The sequence below is a fragment of the Bos indicus genome, chromosome 22 (assembly GCF_029378745.1).
Source record: "Bos indicus isolate NIAB-ARS_2022 breed Sahiwal x Tharparkar chromosome 22, NIAB-ARS_B.indTharparkar_mat_pri_1.0, whole genome shotgun sequence".
Classification (NCBI taxonomy): Eukaryota; Metazoa; Chordata; class Mammalia; order Artiodactyla; family Bovidae; genus Bos; species Bos indicus.
Genome location: NC_091781.1, coordinates 51,022,237 through 51,035,193, shown reverse-complemented (window position 1 = coordinate 51,035,193; position 12,957 = coordinate 51,022,237). Strand labels below are relative to the sequence as shown.

At 41.1% G+C, this 12,957-nt stretch overlaps 1 protein-coding gene and 2 pseudogenes across 1 annotated transcript in view; all 3 read right to left on the bottom strand.

Annotated features, from left to right (window-relative positions):
• The window catches only part of PRKAR2A (protein kinase cAMP-dependent type II regulatory subunit alpha), a 73,704-nt gene that overhangs the window by 35,260 nt on the left and 25,487 nt on the right, over nucleotides 1-12,957 (bottom strand). Inside the window, exon 2 of the mRNA XM_019984395.2 lies at nucleotides 11,282-11,317. Within this exon, the coding sequence (XP_019839954.1) occupies nucleotides 11,282-11,317 (36 nt within the window). The remainder of the gene's footprint in view (nucleotides 1-11,281; nucleotides 11,318-12,957) is intronic.
• Nucleotides 3,776-4,341, bottom strand: LOC109576066 (small ribosomal subunit protein eS24 pseudogene; annotated as a pseudogene).
• LOC109576065 (tumor susceptibility gene 101 protein pseudogene) lies at nucleotides 8,293-9,830 on the bottom strand (annotated as a pseudogene).

The following is a 12,957-nucleotide window of genomic DNA, read 5'->3' as shown; positions in this document are numbered from 1 at the left end:
TATGCCAAAGCCTTTGATTGTGTGGATCACAACAAACTGTGGAAAATTCTTAAAGAAATGGGAATACCAGACCACCTGACCTGCCTCCTGAGAATCTGTACACAGATCAAGAAGCAACAGTTAGAACCAGACATGGAACAACAGACTGGTTCCAAATTGGGAAAGGAGTATGTCAAGGCTGTATATTGTCACCCTGGTTATTTAACTTATATGCACAGAGTACATCATGCAAAATGCTGGGGTGGATGAAGCAAAGCTGGAATCAAGACTGCTGGGAGAAATACCAATAACCTCAGATACACAGATGGTACTACCCTTATGGCAAAAAGTGAAGAGGAACTAAAGAGCCTCTTGATAAAAGTGAAAGAGGAGAGTTAAAAAGCTGGCTTAAAACTCAACATTCAAAAACTAAGATTATGGCATCTGGACCCATCACTTCGTGACAAATAAGTAGATAAATGATGGAAACAGCAACAGACTTTATTTTCTTGGGCTCCAAAATCACTGCAGATGGTGACTGCAGCCATGAAAGTAAAAGATGCTTGCTTCTTGGAAGAAGAGCTATGACCAACCTAGACAGCATATTAAAAAGCAGAGACATTACTTTGCTGACAAATGTCCATCTAGTCAAAGCTATAGTTTTTCCAAAAGCTATGGTTTTTCCTGTGGTCATGTATGGATGTGAGAGTTGCACTGTGAAGAAAGCTGAGCGCCGAAGAATTGGTGCTTTGGAACTGTGGTGCTGGAGAAGACTCTTGAGAGTCCCTCAGACTGCAAGATCAAACCAATCAATCCTAAAGGAAATCAACCCTGAATACTCATTGGAAGGACTGATGCTGAAGCTGAAGCTCCAATACTTTGGCCACCTGATGTGAAGAACTGGCTCACTGGAAAAGACCGTGATGCTGGGAAAGTATGAAGGCAGAAGAAGGGGACAACAGAGGACAAGATGGTTCGATAGTATCACCAACTCAATGGACGTAAGTCTGAACAAACTCCAGGAAATGGTGAAGGACAGGGAAGCCTGGTGTGCTGCAGTCTATAGGGTCGCAAAGAGTCGGACATGACTGAGCAACTGCACAACGAATCAGCATTTTGTAGTGGACCCTTCTAATCTTCATTCTTCTTATATCCTTAATCCACCAAGTTCATTTACAAGCCTTATGTTGTTTGTTAGGGTTTACGTCTTATTTGTGAGCAGGCAAGGAATATAACTGGTTCTTGATCGTACACTCCATTCTTCTGTATGATGGCTAAAAACCTCTATGTATCTACAATGAAGGGATGAGATGATACATACCACTCTCAATCCCTGATTTCTTAGAGATATTTACTCCCCTCAGTGCTGGTCTAGCTGCCCTCCAGCTTCCTCCTTCCCACTGATTTTCTGAACTAATGGAATACCTGAGAAATGGTGACTCCCATATGACCTGCAGACAGGACGCCCTTTCTTGTCCAGCCTATAGGTGTGGGCCATGCCTTCTGTGCTGTACTGCCATCAATACTCTGCCTAACAGGAAACCAGGATCCTTAAATAGATGGAGAAAAACTCAGGAGAAGGGAGTAAGAGAACAGACATCATTCTAATCCCTAAAACAGCACCAGGTAATGTTCTGTATAGAGCGCTGCCCAACCCCTGGTAGCACAGGCTTTTGGAGCTGAGCCAGGTAAGGGATGGAATATAATGACTCCCTATCTTTCGCCAAGCCATTCTTGTTTCCACAAGGAAACAAGTTTATCTCAGGTCTGTCCTAAAGATTAAGGCAGACACCTTCCTGAGTTCTTAGATGTTACTGCTGTCACTTTTCACATTTTCATGGGTATTTGGGTAGGGGGCTGAGGAAGCTGTGTTGAAGGCAGCTCTCAGATAGTATGTTAAACTGCAAACCTTTTGGTTCTCTGTGCTCTTGATTAACACTGTCATTCTCAGCCCAGTTTTCTAAACTAGAAATTTGAACTCACCATTACTGCCTTCTTTCCACCTGTTACCTAATGAATACATCAAATTCTGCCTCAGAAATATTCTCATACTTGACCTTTATTCAGTCTACCCTGTTACTCCTGGGTCCAGGATTTCAAAATGTCTTCTTTGAAAAATGCATTTTAAAACCCCTCATTTTGGAGATAGGTGGGTACACGGGGATTATTATACTAACTTTTTCTACTTCTGCATATGTATGGAAATTTTTCATTTAAAAAGTTGAAAATAACAAGTCTTTTAATGATGAGACTGACAGGATTTTACCGATAATGACACTTAGTCTTGAGCTCGCTTATTTTCAGGCTTGCTCTTCTTCTGATTTTGGAGGAAAGTACTGTAGCACTTAGCTCATTTTTGTACTTTTAGACATTAATGTAACTGAGGCAACAAATGTTACATCTTGAAGTCTTAAGACACAGCACTATGATTTAAACAAAAGCAATTATTTTCATTAAAATTATTAATATGTTTCCTATTTGTGAAAAATGGAGAAGGAAGTAGCAACCCACTCCAGTATTCTTGCCGGGGAAATCCCATGGACAGAGAAGTTGGTGGGCTGCAGTCTATGGGGTCACACAGAGTTGGACATGACTGAGCACACAGACATTAGTGGAAAAACAGTGTATCTTTATTTTTTTAAAACTGGTTTGGATGTTTTCGCTTTTTTGAACATCAGACTTAGCTCCTTTTTCTTCTTCCTCTGTTTACCTCAACCTCTCTACTTCTTCCTGGTCCTGATCCTAAATTACTTTTCTCATTTTCTATATAAAAATCTATTTTTAGGTCTCTGTAATTGCTGTCCCTTATGGCTCTAAATATCAGGAAGCTTATCTCAGTGTAAAAGTTACTTGGGGAGTCCAAGGGTCAGTGTGATCCCCTCTGCAGCCTCAAGGACTACACTGAATGTCATGAGATGCTCAAGACCTACTAAAGACAAAGGCTAAAAGAGCAGCACAGCCTCTCACTTGAGGGTATTAACTTTGCCACCACTGTCCAGCAGATGTCACTAGTTAGTAATAGGGAACTGTACAAAGTAACACTAGATTATCCAGCATAACTTCCTCCTCTAGATTTTAACTGCTGCTTTCCTCATCCAGAAATGTGAATCACTAAAATGTATTTGTGAGAGAAAACCCCTTCATTTCTACCAGGCCTGGTCATTGGCTTCAGGCCCTATGATGTCCTGCTGGTTCCCGTGAAGAGTTGATACAGCCTGGTATATTAGAGAGTTAGGGTTGCCATAATAAAACACTACAGACTGGGTGCCTTTTTAAATAGCAGTAATAGCGGAGACATCACTTTGCCAACAAAGGTCTGTCTAATCAAGGCTATGGTTTTTCCTGTGGTCATGTATGGATGTGAGAGTTGGACTGTGAAGAAAGCTGAGCACTGAAGAGTTGATGCTTCTGCACTGTGGTGTTGGAGAAGACTCTTGAGAGTCCCTTGGCCTGCAAGGAGATCCAACCAGTCCATTCTGAAGGAGATCAGCCCTGGGATTTCTTTGGAAGGAATGATGCTACAGCTGAAACTCCAGTACTTTGGCCACCTCATGTGAAGAGTTGACTCATTGGAAAAGACTCTGATGCTGGGAGGGACTGGGGGCAGGAGGAGAAGGGGATGACAGAGGATGGGATGGCTGGATGGCATCACTGACTCGATGGACGTGAGTCTGAGTGAACTCCGGGAGTTGGTGATGGACAGGGAGGCCTGGCGTGCTGCGATTCATGGGGTTGCAAAGAGTTGGACACAACTGAGCGACTGAACTGAACTGAACTAAATCTATAAAATGAAAGGTTTTTGGTTTTAAGTTTTTATTTTATTTATTTTTTTGACATGTAAAAGGTCTTATTCTCTTTCATGAAAAATCTGCACAATCACCACAGATACAGTCACTGCAGAATCTTTACTCCTTATTTTTGCCAGCACTGACGTTGGCCTTTGCAGTCCCCCTGACTTTCTTCATTCTGTTCTTGCGTTCCTTCCACTGTTTTCGTGAGGTCTTTTTCTTCTCATATGGGCCATGTCTCGCAAGCCTGTGTTTGGGCTCATTCTTCTTCGCGTAATCCAAGGAATCATAAATCATGCCAAAGCCAGTTGTCTTGCCACCACCAAAATGCGTTCTGAATCCAAATACAAAGATGACATCTGGTGTGGTCTTGTACATTTTGGCCAGTTTTTCCTGAATTTCTGTTTTAGGTACTGTTGCCTTTCCAGGGTGAAGAACATCGATGACCATTTGTTTCCGCTGAAGCAGTCGGTTGGTCATGAACTTCCTAGTCCGGATAGTTACTGTGTCATTCATGATGGTGGCTGATCTTCAAGCAGCCAGGGAGGAAAAGAGTTCCTTTAAGTTTTTAAATTAACAGAATCAAACTAACGTTTCAAACTCAAGGACAGTCAATGCTAATCTAGGATGAATTCAAGAAATCTGCCTTTAAAGAATTTATGGACTGTCTTCAGTTTATGTATTCATCACTTGATGCAGAGGGGCTGTTCTGCTAGAATGTAGGACTTGGAAGCTGCAGGTTTTCAATTCCAGTACTTTGCAGGAGAGAGGAGGCATCAAAGAGGGGAAGGCCTCATCTCAGAAGCTACACACACTACAGTCTGAGAGTGGATCCATTATTCCACACTCACTATTTCTCTACGTCCCCAGTCCTTGGTCTCTTCAACAGTATGAGGGTGTAACAATACTAGAACCTTGTTAAAGGGTTAATAATAGGAGGAGACATTTAAATACAAGGCCTGGCTCACAGGAGACACTCAAGAACTGCGAGCTCTCCTCTGCTGCTTTACCTTCCAGGTTATTATTCAGTCAGACATCCTGAGTCGTTGAATTCTCTTCTGCAGTGTCTGACAAAACACATGTATTCACACAAATAGTTTAGCTGAGATCCTTGGATCATATCAGGAGCCCATTCCCTAACTCTCTTTCCAATTTATTTTATTAAAAGTTTTTTTTCCTTTGGCTGTACCTCATGGCACATGCCGGAGAAGGCAATGGCATCCCACTCCAGTACTCTTGCCTGGAAAATCCCATGGACTGAGGAGCCTGGTAGGCTGTAGTCCATGGGGTCACTAAGAGTCGGACACGACTGAGCGACTTCACTTTCACTTTTCACTTTCCTGCATTGGAGAAGGATAATGGCAACCCATTCCAGTGTTCTTGCCTGGAGAATCCCAGGGACAGGGGAGCCTGGTGGGCGGCTGTCCATGGGATCGCACAGAGTCGGACACGACTAAAGTGACTTAGTAGCAGTAGCAGTAGCATGGCACATGCAGATCTTCCCTGACCAGGGATTGAACCCATGCTCTCTGCAGCGGAAGCAGAGTCTCAACCACTGGACCACCAGGGAAGTTCCTCCAATTTTATCTCCTCTCCTATGGCCAGAGCAGCTGGGTCCCGTTTATCCTCCTTCAAGTTTTAAGACATTCTTCTACCTAGAATGCATCCTTCCTGGTACTAGCCCAACAGTAACCATATTTTTCAACTTCCAGTGCAATTTCTGCCTTCCTCCAAGAAGCACTTCTTGATTTTTTTTCTGCCTACAATAATTTCTCTTCCTGATTCCTGATCCTTCCTGATCTGGCCATATTTACTGACACTGTTCCAAATGTTAACTATACACCAGTGAACAAAACAGATGAAATTCCCTGCTTGACTGGTGTTTATACCCTTGCATAGTGAACTAGATGGTAAATGGGATAAGTAAATTAAAGAGGAAGGGCACTAAGGAGAAAATAAAGTAGGGAGATAGGCTGTGTTTGTGTGCTGGGGAGGGGTGAGGATTTTAGACCATACTTAAGGCCTGAGAAGGTATCCTTCACATGAGGGTCTGAAGAATGTGAGTGAGCAGTCCACAAAGGTAGCTTTGGTGAGATATGGGAACAAAAGTCTGACTAGAACAGGCTCAAGAGAGAACAGAAGAGAAACGGGAAGCATGTATGGACCACTCTTTCAAGAGGTTTTGCTATAAAGATAGGCAGAGAGAAAGAGTGGCAGCTGGAGAGGAAGAGTGATTTGTAAAAGTTTTATTTTAAGAAGGGAGCGCCAATGATATGCTGCTGAGAAAAACCAGCTGAAGGATGAAGATTATGCAGGATAAAGAAGAGGTAACTGCTGGAAGGATGAAGGGTTGAGATCTAGTGTACAGGTGGAAAACTGGACTCACAGGCAGGTGGGGAAGGACAGATGTGGGAGTCTATGGAAATTCTCTTCTATTATTTCTGTTTCTTTAGTTAAATTGAGAAGATTATCTGCTAGGAATAGGAGCGGGAGGAGGTGTTGTAGGTTTGGGGAGAAAGAAGGTATGAAAGACTCATCTAGGAGAACAAGAGAGTGAAAGAAGTATAGAAACAATATGCTTGTGGTCATCAAGAGCGTACCAGACGTTAATGATCATGAACTGAAGGCAAGATCAGTCAGCAGGGCTGTGTGTTTTCCCTCTATCAAATACAGATGTGGCGCAGACACAGAATATGTGGGGAATGGGTTTAACCAGAGTGTGGCTTAGCCAAACAAATATAAAAGGAAAAGAGAACCGAGGGAAGTGATTATAATCACTGATCAAGAAATTTAAGGTTAATAAAGAGGAATTGAGAAAGAATGAAAAGGAGACAGGATCAATGAGCTGTGAGAGCTGGGGGAGGCCAGCAAAGGAGCTGTGAGAAGACAGCGGGCAGTGCCGGGAGGCCTGGACCACTGATTGAGAACATGGACAGTAGTGATGCTGGTCCTACCACAGTACAACCACAGCAGTGAGTGGCTGAAGTAGGTGGAAGACCACAACCCTGGAGGAGAAGAGGTCAAGGAATGGAAGGACCAGACGCTGAAAGGATTATTTATGTGGAAACGAGAAGGAACCTGGGAGTTATTAGAGGACGACAACAAGGAGGGGCAGTGGCTGGGAGAATATAATGTGAGGTTTGAGGCTGAGGGCTTTAGGGAGGACAGAGAGAAAGGTCTAGAAGCAACGAGGAACAACAGAGACACTCACATCTGCCATCAGTGTTACAAGGAAAGGGAAAGAGAAGTGACCTTGAGGGCAAGCCACACTTTAGCTAGATTACGAAGATGAAGACCGAACTCAGAGTGTGGGCTAAGAAATTTACGGGATTTAGCTGAAGACTGAGCAAGAGTTCTAGAGGGTACAAGAATGGGTACTTAGGGATGGGAAGGTTACTACTTAGGCGTTAAGCTGTCTTTGGGCATTTTATCACCTTGACTGCTTCAAGTTATGTAACCTCTGCTTTGCCCCAGTTTCCCCACCTGAATAATGGGGTAATCAGAGCATGTAATTCACAGAGTTAGTGTAAGGATTATATTCAACAACACAAGGCAGGCATTTAGGAAGACCTTAAAAATATGTATTGAAGGGAGGAGGGTTCAGGATGGGGAACACATGTATACTAATTAAATAATTTTCTATTAAAGAAAAAAAAATAAAATAAAATAAAAAATAAATTAAAAAAAATATATATGTATTGAGTACACAGCCGGCACTCAAAAAACCATTAGCTCTTGCTAACAAGCTATTTTCTCTGCTGCATAATCATTTTTGGTTCTGTTAATAATTCTTTATTTTCATTTAACATTTGAGTGATATTAACAAGTTTTAACTTTTCAGTAAGACTGTAAGAGCTAAGGGTGAGGGATAATACCAAGCACTTGTCTGCGTTCTGCAGAGTTCAAGGACTGAACCACACTGACAAAGAGCCTACGCAGCAATTCATCTGTGACCCTCTGTGACCTCTGGAGGAGGTGTCACTGCACTCTCCACTTCCCAGGCCTGTCCCACAGATGTCAACAGCTATTATTACGAAACTCTGGGTAAAACGAGGTACAGGGAAGAACAGAAATGGGAGATGGCAGCTCATAAGTCTCATACTAGCCTTAATTCCTACTCTATTTCCTCTCCATAAATGACTTTTTTTTCTTTTTTAGCTGCACCTTGAGGCATAAAGGATCTTAGTCCCTTTTCACCCCCCAACCAGGGATCAAACCCCTGCCTCCTGCAGTGAAAGCTCAGTCCTAACCACTGGACCACAAGGGAATTCCTATCTCCGTAAATGACTTTTTATAGGAAGCAACACATTCTTCCATCTCCTTTCAACAGACTTTGGTGTACAGTCTTACCAAAAACTTTCTGAAAACATAAATGAGCAGATTCTCTCAAAGAAAAGGACTAAAAAGTAGAAAAGGGATTTGGACCCTTACTAGATATTAGGTCACATGACAACTTAAAACCAAGAAACTTTCCCAAACAATGGGATATGAAAGAATGATGGGACACATATAGCTCGCATAGCAATTTTTTTTTTTATGCAACAAATTTTATTTAGCATAGTCAGTCCCAACATTCAGCACAAAAAGAGTTTACAGAGGATAGAAAGTGCATTAATAAAAGCCAGTCTTTACCAAAAGAAAACAGAAAATATATTATTGATTCAAAATATTTTACACTTGAATGATAAACTGCAATAACTTATTTTGGGCACCTACTGATATAAGAGAAAGGAAGAGAAGAAAAGAATACTTTAGAAGAGTTCAGTCTCCATCTGGTATCAGAGAAGTCAGTAGAGGTCACTGAGACCGGCAGTCTTTCTTGCTTTCTGCGTTAGTGCCCTCAGCTGGAACTGTTTACGGGACAGAAGACGTACATCCTTTAGGAAGACATCTAAGTCTATGACTCCCCGCCTCAAGGCTTCTCCCAGGTAAAAAATAGTGTCTTCAATAGCATTTTCCTCTGCATACAGATTTAGGATCTGTTTGTATAGTGGGGCTGTGGGAATGATAACTTCATCAATATCATTGTTTTCAGACTGATTTTCCATTTTCTCCAGAGCAGAACTGAGTTCTTCATCCTTCTTTCTCAAAAGTTCTATGTTTTTATCAACCTCAGCTACTTCTTGATCTAAACGGTTAACCATCTCCTCGAGTTTCTGGTGACCTTTTTTCAGGTCTTCCTCTGTTCGTTTCAAGGCGTTGAGTTCTGCCTGGGCACGATCCATCTCCTCCTTCACCCGCCATCTCAGTTTGTCGCTGACCGCTGAGATGAGAGAGGCTCGGATAGTGTCCTCACTGATTGTGCCATCTCTACTGGGACCAACAGTGGTCACAGGAGGCTGGGAAGGGTACTGGGAACTTGTTGTGGCAGGATACTGACCACCAGGTGGGTAAGGACAGCCTGTGTAACCACTGGGATTGGGAGGGTACCCGGATGGGTATGCAGAAATCCCACTTGGCATGCCTGGCATGTAGGAAGTATTTGGTGGCCCTGTTGCCTGGTATGGTGGATAGGATGCTGAAACAGTAGGACGAGAGAAGACCGGAGGTTCATCTCCAAACACCACAATCATGACTTGAATAAGCCCCAACAAGTCTGACTGTGGGTGCTTCCATTCATGTAGATAAGGAAGATATATCTTCCCATTAGCATCCACATGCTTTCCTGTTTTAATAGTCATTGAGCTAGTAGGCTTAACGAAACAGATAGGGGGATTATACGGATATGTGTCCAGCAGCCACAGGCAGATTGGAATATTGTATGTATTACCTCTATAAGGCACAGGAATTGTTCCAGTAAGGTTCATTAGTTCCCTGGAACTGCCATCATTAAAAACATATGAGTCCAATACAGGTTTGAGATCTTTGTATAAACTAATAACGTTAACAGTTTCACGTACAGTTAGGTCTCTGTATTTGTACTTGGACACCATTTTCTTGAGCTGGCTCTCCGACCCCGCCATGGCGGCCGCCTCGCGACTCCGTTCCCTGCAGGCAGAGGGTCAGCCGCTCCGGGGCCGCCCCAGGCCGCCCCACGCAACCGCACACGGACCAGCCAGCCCCCCACCCCCCCCCACCCCCACCCCCCCCCCCCCCCCCCCCCACCCCCCCCCCCGGCCTCTAGCAACAGGAAGTCCGCATAGGCAATTTTGAAACACATTAACATCCCAGCTGTACGACCAAATAAACTAGATATATCCAGAAGCTTAGCATTTTAATTATAAGAAAAACTTTCAGAAAACATATTTATCAGCTCTATGAAAAAATGGGGCCCTTCTCTGCTTAAGAACAATCATGAAATAAAGAGAGATGTATATCAGATCAGTCAGTCATGTCCGACTCTTTGCGACCCCAGATGTATATAGTCAATACATATTTACTGAGTACTTGCTGTGTGTCAGGAAGTATTCAAGGTACCAGTCACAGATCAAAATTTTTGAGTCAATAAAAAAGAGCAAAATTAAATTATCTAGACCACAACAGTTAAATGGGAAATGTATTATTAAACTGGTTGCATATAAAAAAATAAAAATAGACTTCCTGTATTTGGAAAATATTCATTTTTTGTTAATAATCAAAGGAATGCCAGATAAAACAATCCGAGGCACTATTTTACTTCTAAATTAAAGGAGTACATTTGTAAGTCAAGAATATAAAAAAATATTTAAAAAATAAATGAAAGGAGTCAGCACCGTCTATATTAGTGAGATGGAGGTGAAGAACAGGTCTTGGCAGGGCATCTTTCTCCCTGTAGCCTATTTTCTACTGTCTCTTGAAAGTAGTACAAAGAAGAAGCCAAGGCAATGCTCAGTCTCTGACCAGAGACTGCTACTCCCAGCGCTACAACTGAGGAAGTAATTTAAGGGCCTCAACAACGTGAGCAAGAAGTTAATGGCTGACTTCCCTGGTGGTTCAGTGGTTAAGGGTCTGCCCGCCAGTGCAGGAGACAGGGATTCAACCCCTGCTCTGGGAAGCTCGCACGTGCCAAGCCTATGCTCCACAACTACTGAGCCCAAGCTCCAGAGCATGCCAACTGCCACTACTGAAGGCCTGGCGCCCTAGGGCCTGCGCCTCACAAGAGAAGCCACCACAGTGAGAGGCCCATGCACCACAACACAGAGCAGCCCCTCGCCTGAACTAGACAAAGCCCATGTGCAGCAACGAAGGCCCACCACAGCCAAAACAAATAAATAAACCTTAAAAAAAAATTAACGGCAAGCATAATCTAGAATGCCAGAAATAGTAATATGAAAAGTTGTTTTTAGAAGCCATAATTATGAACATGGAAAAATATCAGTGACATAAATGAGACAAACTTACTATAGTAATCTAAAAATAAGCACATATATATTTAAAACAAAATGAAATAGAACAAAGGCATCACAGGTAATTCTGATAATGTTCTATAATGCTATCAACTTACCTTTTTATTAAAAAGATGAACTTATTTTTATTTAAGATAATCCCATCTTAAAATAGCATTTTAGTAGTATGTTATGAAAAAGAATACATACCTGACACTCGCCGATCAAATCTGCCAGGAATTGGAACTGCAAAACAAAAAAATAACGTCTAGTCATCATTATGTCACATGACCCATCTTTATTTCCCCTTTTTGTAAAGATCTTTCATAGGAGAACCAGGAAACTCAATACCAAGTGGTGGATCAATTCATATTCTTTCATCATCAACCACAGACAGTGGTTCAACATGATCACATAAAGACAACATAAAGAATATATATATGTCTTTGAAAACAAACTCTTTATAACTTTAACATGAGTGGCAATTTTATTTCTACTCACATTCAAGTTCTATCTAATTTGTATCACATCAGATAAGAAGTCTACTAAATTTACTGGTAATGTCACGATATCAAACATTTAAATTTTCTTCTTTTAAAAATAATTACAAGACCTGCTAACTAATAGTATTTACATTTCCTTTTAAAATAATTTAATGAGTATTACACTAAAATAAAAAAAATGAACCATTAAGTTATACTCTCCTTCGAAATGGATGCGTTTTCTCCACCCATGGTCAGTGTATTAATTAGAAAAATGTATCACATGTTTTCAGTTAAAAATATTTTTTTCTTTTTGTTAATTTTTCCTGCTTCTCACCTGCATCGTTCCTTGTGTTTGATGGTTATCTGAATTCTTACTACTGAACTATATTATTTGAACAAGGTGGGTTTTTCTATAGTTGAAGATTAATCTAATTTTATTTTAACAAACATACAGAATATGCCTTATTAATCTCCAAAAAACAGAAATTTGAGGGTTACTGAAAAAGAAATTGAAGATGGCTCTGAGAGCCAAACTCTAATGCAAAGTTTCTGAAACAAATACAGACCCAGGAAGGAGGGAAATGCTCACCTTACTAGGATTAGAATTATCATTTTGCATAGCACAGGGTCAAAGGTATGTTACTGGAACAAATAGGCAAATAATCAAAAGAAAATCCCAGTGGTTCCTTAAAGTACCTACAATAATTTCACTACTTCCTCAATAAAAGAGTGGATTAAAAATATAAGCAGAGTACCTAGTACATGCCATGCAGTGTAGTAGACAATTTAGAAAACATTAGTGAACAAAATAAAGATCCCTGATTTTATGAAGCTTGAGAGAGATGCGGGAGAGCTGACTTTGATCATTTGAAAATACACATCTCATCACTCAGGTAAACAGATGAATATATACCAGCATAAGCCCTCAATCCAGGCCTCATGGGGTTTCCATAATTTAAACGCCACCAAATATTAGTATACAATCTGAAATTATAAAGCACATAGTGATACAATTTAGCATGGGTGCTATCAGGGGATACCTCAAAGGGCTAGACAGAAAAATTATAGACTTATCATAAAATAAGAACTGTATGTTTAAAACAAAGACATAAAGAAGGAATCAAAATTTTTAAATGTGAACTTAAAATCACTATTTCCATCTATCATGCAAAAAAAGACAAAATTATTTTTTAAAATTCCTAAAGCATTCCCACTAACTGAAAGAGTTCAAAAGTGTTAAAAAAAAAAAAAAAAGTTGACTTGCAGTGTAAAATGTAATTAAAAACAAGAGACTTAAGGCATTTAGCTCGAATGGATCACTGTGTGGATGAAAAGGTAAACAAAATGGGCACAGACATGCTGCCTGATAAATCTATGTGTTATTTCATTTTAAATTAGTAC